Genomic DNA, 6,752 nt, shown 5'->3' on the forward strand with positions numbered 1-6,752 from the left:
CGGGCGACCGACGGCAGTTCCCCCATTTTGACGTTCAAAGGGAAGAAGTTGAAAAGTGCTTCTTCGTTGTTCGGTCTGTTAATCGACCCTCTTGAGTATTTCACCATGGCTATGCAAGCAGCGAAACGCGCTAATGTAAGTTTACGCCTGTCGAGCTGGTTTATTCTGTGAAGGAAATAACTGATGGACTCACCGTGGTTCGGCTAAGCGCTAACGTTAGCATGCGGTTAGCCAGTTAGCATGCTATCAAGCTGTAATCAAGCACACGGGCTATTTTAAGCTTATTATTTGGACGTATTTTAATTTTACAATGTAGTTAATATACAGTACTACCCACTGGGGTGAGTTATGTTTAGACCAAATGTGATCTGAAGCTTTGATTTAGAAATTTGGCGTCACGCCCGCACATGTAAACAGCGGAACTTCAGTTAATCGAAGTTGATCTTGTGTTTACTTCTTCCAAACATTCATTTATCTGAGGTGGTGATATGACTGTGGTTATTGGTATTAGTAATACTAAATACTTCCACCAGGAATTAAATAGTCAATAACCTAATTTATAAGAGTTCATAATGTAAGGACCGACTCAAATTAATAGGAGTTGTTTATCGCAGTGCACGTAAGATGGAGTTTGAAATGTTTCCATGAAGAAACAGTGAACATATTCTTTATGAAGATCATAGGTCTTAGTAGGGATAATATCGTCTGGTTGTTTATACATTTAACGTACATATTTAATAGTATCGGAGTCATCTGGCTTCATCAACTACCGTATAACAGTAAGTGTAATTTCTCTGATTTCCTGCAGATCCGATTACCTCCTGAGGTGAACAGAATCCTGTACATCAGGAACCTTCCGTACAAGATCACAGCTGAGGAAATGTACGATATCTTTGGGAAATATGGACCAATACGGCAAATCAGAACGTAAGTGTTTATAACCTGTATAAGCCATAAATGGACCAAGTGACACACTTCAATACACTTCAATACATTTGTGTGACAGAGATGCGAAGGTGGCAGCAGCCTCCCCTGTAGTTGAATGATGGGGGGGAAAAGCATGAAGTCTGATCTTAATATCTGAGAGACTAAGGGTGATTCAGAGGAATCCTCAGATTCAGAACTTAGTAAGACATTTGCACTGATGTATTAAAACAATTTTTTTTAGTGTGTGACCAGTTTGGACCATGGAAACATGCAGTGATCTCAGAACCACACAAACCACCTCTATATATTGAATTTGGCTTTTTCAACCCTGTGATTGACTGGGGACCTGTCCAGAGTAGAGCTTGACAAACTCATCTGTTTGCCCATAGAAAGCAATTCATATGAGCCTTTCACCAATATGTCCGTATCAATTAGTGCGTTTGCTCATGTGCATCATATGAAAACTCTTTTACAGTATAAACCAGGCAGAACACATGTTCATCCATGTCAAGATTTTAGAGATTTTCTTAACTCAGTTTCTATGTAGTTTTACTCTTTATTTATAGTTTTATTTCTTTATAAATATGTTGGCAAATTTGTGTTGGGATAGCAAAAAGACAACATAGAGGATGCTCATAATATATGTATTTCTTTAATTGTACAGATACGATGTATATTGCATTTATTAGACCAAATTTCCAAATGTAGTTCCTGAGCAGATAAACACAGAGATGTAGTTGATGCAACACAACTCTGGAGATTAGAATCCTACTTATATTTGGTTGGTCTTTGTTGTTTACTCACTATTAATAACTTCCTGTGTATTTTGTGTTTGCTCCATCTTCTCAGGGGCAACACACCTGAATCGAGAGGAACGGCCTATGTGGTTTATGAAGACATCTTTGATGCCAAGAACGCCTGTGACCATCTGTCTGGCTTCAACGTCTGCAACCGTTACCTGGTGGTTCTCTACTACAATGCAAACAGAGTACGTATGAGCCTTACAGTGTCTCTGTGGATTCAGTCAGATCACATCTAGATATTCTTTTGGAAATGCCTGACAAAATTACTATATTTGAAATGGAAATATTTACATTGTCTTCTGTTTTACCAACTCTTTACAGGCTTTCCAGAAGATGGACACAAAGAAGAAAGAGGAGCAGTTGAAGCTCCTAAAAGAGAAATACGGCATCAACACAGACCCTCCAAAGTAGCATTCTGTGGAATGTTCTGTCCTCCTTCCCGTATCCGGAAAAATCCCAGCTCTCGTTTTTCTTTTCTGTACAAACTTGTGTTGTGTTGGGGCACTGAGTTGTGTTCCATCACAAAGAATGTTGTTTCTCACAATTCAGTTGTCACTTTGACTTTTTTATTACTTTTTACTTCAAATTTGTATTTTACTGTCAAATCAAACGAGAGACTCTTCAGCATCAAATACATTTGATCAGGATTCAGATCAGCGACTGGACTAATTATTTACCCAGGGTGACTTGTTCTTCATTTTAATTTTTTCGGTCTCATTTTTCTGTAAACTTAATTTAAAGCTAACCACAGCCTGCGATGTGACTTAAATTTGAGTTGATCAGTAATGATAATGTGTAGTGTGATTTTTCTGTAAAATAAATGTTCCTTTGCTAAAAGCTCTGCTCTCCCTCCTCTAACTCACTGTAGATGTAATGTAGTGGAAGCGCTGTCCTCTGAGTGAACCCTTTTAGATCAATAGACAAGCATCTCCCACATTTGCAAAGGGGTACGACAGCCGCCCAGTTTCCTACGGTTGCCTGAAGCTTTAAACAACGTGTGATGTTTTAGTCTCTGGGACTTTAGTTTGGAGTTTTCTGTGTATTCGTGTGAGGACACAAGCCTCCACATGAACCCTGTGCTTTCTGAAGTTTTCACAAAAGAGTCATTAGTTAACACTACAGACTATATCAAGTCTTTTCTGTTATTTGATATATCTGCTTTGAAAACAAACTTTCTACCTCTTAATGCTTTACACAGGTTTAGTGTAAACCTGCCTGAAAAACAAACATTTAATGCTCCTTTATACCAATACGGGGAAAACATTTACACCACTGTTTTAGGTTGTAAAACATCAGCAATGACACCTAATGGTTGGGCCGGAACATTACTTCAGGATTGTTTTATCTAGTGATAGAAAGGTGCATCACTAATGCAAGAGAGTCAATATATTTATTTCTGCTGCCCTGTGAAACAAGATTAGTTTTAGTGCAATAAAATAAAAAGCAGATTGAATGTTTACCTGCTGTTTGTGGACATCCGTGTTCAAATTTACTATTTCCCCAAAGTGTCAAACTGGTGTCTACGTGAGGGTAAATGTCAGGGCGGGGAACTGTTTGAAACACATGGTAACTCAGAGTAATCCCTGAGGTCACTGGTGAAAGAAGTACTCCCATTCTTCAGTTATGTAAAAGTAGTAATAACAAATGTAACTCACCTACTGGTAAAAAAAAAAAAGGCTCCTATTGTGTCACTTAGGTTAAACCACCTCATCAGCTAAATGTATTTAAAAGCACCAAAAGGAGCTGAGACAATTAGTTGATCAACTGAAAATGAACCAGCATTTTTTAAGCAGATTTTTGAAAATGTCCCCTATGGCTTTCAAAACAAGTGGTTGACATTTCACCAGTTTATAAACCAGTTATGTCATTATTTAGAAATCAATTGGCGGACTCATCGCTGCTCTAATCAATAACAAAGTACTTATTATGCAGAGAGAAGCTCCAATTTGAGTTGTATTATTACCAACTGCGTTTAAGCAGCAGTTTTAGTTCTCTAGCTGCTAAAGGTGGAACTACTTTATTTTCGACTGATTTAAAACCAGTTAATTTTAATATATTAAGGCACCAAACTTAAGTCACTGATTCCCTGCTTTAGAATGGAAAAATTCCCCTATATTTACCTGTTACTAAGGAATATGGTGTAGTGAATATGTTCCTCTAAAATGTGGACTGATACAAAATGGAGGTAATTTAAGGATAACACTTCAAAGTTGTGTCTACACTAATGAATTAATGCATTTCCACTATGGGAGTGACATTGTTGTTTAAATCAGCCAAGACTTTAAATACAGTGGAGGTCAGTAATTCACAGCCAGGGAACATACAAAGAAAAACCATCAGAAAACCAATCGACCACTATCCAGGCCGCCTGCTCAGATCTCTGCCTACCTTTCATGAAGACGTACGTTGCCATAGAGACTGCATAGAAAGTAGACAGCAGTGCCATGCAGAAAAAAAAAGTCTATCATAAAAATTTGGTTGAAAAAGTGTAAAGTAGCGAAATGTGATGCAGTCAAAACGGCTGTGTTTTAATAGTATGTGAAGTGAGTGGTGTTTTTTTATTTGGAGGAATACGACATAACAAGTGAGACATGATGAAACCCCTCCTGTACTACAGTGAGGTGAGAGAATTAACCCAGTGGGGAAACATAGGATATAATAAACAGAGAGATAGCAAATGGGCGAGGAATTTCCTATTTTCCTTTCCCCCTCTTCTCCGTTTACCCATCTTTCCTTTATTTTTATCTTGCAGTGTCCAACACTAGCTGATTTTCTTATCTCTACTATTATATAATAATTTTCCTGTTATTTCTTTTTAACGTAGTTTTTCAAGATAATTTTTAGTGCTTCTTAATATCGAGGTTTTGTTGCCTAGGCGACTGCAATCTACATGTGACGCTGCTCGGAGAGACGGTTTTCGTGGAGTGACCAGACCAGACCAGAGCCCATAGAGTTCCTTTTATTAGAGTAAATCACAACACAGGGAGTAGTGCAGCCATGTCGTCAGGGACACAATACATGCTACAAAAGAATCCTTGTACACGGTCGCCTTCGCTTACATTTGGTATCTTGATAGCAACAGTGGTAACTGCAGGTTTTTGTAATTAGAAACGTTCATGTAAAGAAGTTCAGAATACAAAGTTGACAGGAGACAAGCCACACTGCTGGGAGAGAAGACGATGGAGTGGTTTGCTGGGGGGGGGTCTTTATTGCAACGCTGTCTTTATGATGACACTTCGCATCTCCTTTAGCTCTTCGAACACTGATTGCAATATGCAGGGTTTGGAGTGTGTGTGTGTGTGAGGGGTGGGGGGGGAGAATCCTTTCTAGGGAGGTTCCACTCCTCGCTGAACTTCCCCACATTGAGCCTCCGTCAGTTCATGTACAATGTGTGAGCGACGGGAGTAAAAAAGTACAAAAAGATCGACTGATTGAGAGAAATACTTGAAGAAAGGTCGGGGGTGGAGGGACGGGAGGAAGAGGTGGAGGAGGAGGAGGAGGAAGAGGAGAGGGGGGGGGCGGATAGTTCAACCTACTAAACACGTGGCTTTACAGTAAGGGGCCGTCCTCTAGTAGCTACAGTGTGTTCTAAAGAAACGCCATTCACTGCTCCTCTCACTACTTTCATGTACTTCCACTGAAAAAAGACAAAACGATAAAGGTTGAAAAAACGCCGCACTGGCTGCTCTTCTCTCAGAGTGGAACAAAGATTCATCATATTGATATGCAACCTGCAGGCTTCTCCACAAAAGGAAAAAAAGTGGATGTGACGGGGACATAGAACTAAGTTTGATAACAATGCTCTCCAACTACAGATGAACACTTTTACTTCTTTCTAATTGAACGTGACTGCAGCTATGAGAGAAGCCTCAGTCACTCTCCAGGGAATCCTGATTTCAATGCTTAGATCTCACGAGCCTCCAGTCTGATGCATCAAATTAGCTCTTTTTGAAAAGTTTCTCTTTCGACTCTGATACTGATTCCTCCACATTCAGTGTCTCCTAATTTGCAATGAGAGTGTTTTTGAAAGGCAGGGGTTGAGTTCTTAGCAACATATACCACAGCTAAATCTACAAGGGAACATGCTCCCACAGTCAAAGCAAAAAAACGTTTCGACAGATCACAAAGGTTACATCCCATATGACGATACTGGTTGGATTTTTTTTACCCCCCCGCCCTCCCTATTCGGTTAAAACGTTTTTTTTTTGTCACACTCCCCATATGTTGCCGCGCTGCTTTGATAAGGCTTTCTGTCTTCAATTACAGGATGCAGAATGAGGAGATTATTTTAAGGCAGAACCTAAAGGCATGCAAATTAACTACAGTTACACTTTTTTCATTTTTTTTTCTTACCGTACAGTACAAGCATGTTTTAGAAGGAAAAGTTGGACGAACGTTAATCCATCTCCCCTAGAGCTAATATCGGAGACCATGGATAGAGATAGTTGTCTCATTGGAGGCAGATACATTATCATAGGAATTTGGATCGGTTGACAATACTTGGTATTATGAAACACGTACAGCTAGCGTCAGTAAACTCGGAACAATAAATAGAGTAGCGGTAAATTCAACGAAGCACATCACGGATGCGCAAGCTGCAGTCAAATGAAACTGTATGGAAAATACTTTGCACACTTCACATTTTGGCAGTTGATCTTTAAATAACTTAAATATATATTCATATTTATATATATCTATATATATTATTTGTGCGAGGTGTCGTGAAAGATTGTGTGTGTGTGTGTGTGTGTGTGCTGTGTGTGTGTCTGTCTGTGGTGTAACTGTGCACCCCGCACTCTTTCACCCCTCACACTCTTGTATGTTGTGTGTAGATCTTTTTTATAGCAAATAACATTCTCATGCACACGAGTGTTTCAAACACAAGAAGCAGATCCATTGAAAGGTAGTCCAAGCATATAATTTTTTTTTTCAGTGGAAATAGCTGCAAACTGAATGGAACATGAAATTCTTTCTGTGCAGTCCGTGGCGGATGGCGGAGCAGCCCGCTCCCCACCTCACAGC

At 39.5% G+C, this 6,752-nt stretch overlaps 1 protein-coding gene across 1 annotated transcript; it reads left to right on the forward strand.

Moving 5' to 3' along the window:
- Nucleotides 1-2,567, forward strand: sf3b6 (splicing factor 3b, subunit 6). Its single transcript, XM_061091353.1, has 4 exons — nucleotides 1-135; nucleotides 809-927; nucleotides 1,777-1,915; nucleotides 2,052-2,567. The coding sequence occupies exons 1-4, from the start codon at nucleotides 106-108 to the stop codon at nucleotides 2,139-2,141; spliced, it is 378 nt and encodes a 125-aa protein (XP_060947336.1). The 5' UTR covers nucleotides 1-105; the 3' UTR covers nucleotides 2,142-2,567.
- The last annotated feature ends 4,185 nt before the right edge of the window (nucleotides 2,568-6,752 follow it).

The sequence above is a fragment of the Limanda limanda genome, chromosome 18 (assembly GCF_963576545.1).
Source record: "Limanda limanda chromosome 18, fLimLim1.1, whole genome shotgun sequence".
Lineage (NCBI taxonomy): Eukaryota > Metazoa > Chordata > Actinopteri > Pleuronectiformes > Pleuronectidae > Limanda > Limanda limanda.

What these genes read in the sequence shown, in the direction of transcription:
- sf3b6 (XM_061091353.1), top strand. Translation starts at nt 106, where the DNA reads ATGGCTATGCAAGCAGCGAAACGCGCTAAT. An exon ending in CCAATACGGCAAATCAGAAC is followed by an intron (nt 928 to 1,776) that starts GTAAGTGTTTAT and finishes CCATCTTCTCAG; the next exon opens with GGGCAACACACCTGAATCGA. An exon ending in TCTACTACAATGCAAACAGA is followed by an intron (nt 1,916 to 2,051) that starts GTACGTATGAGC and finishes AACTCTTTACAG; the next exon opens with GCTTTCCAGAAGATGGACAC.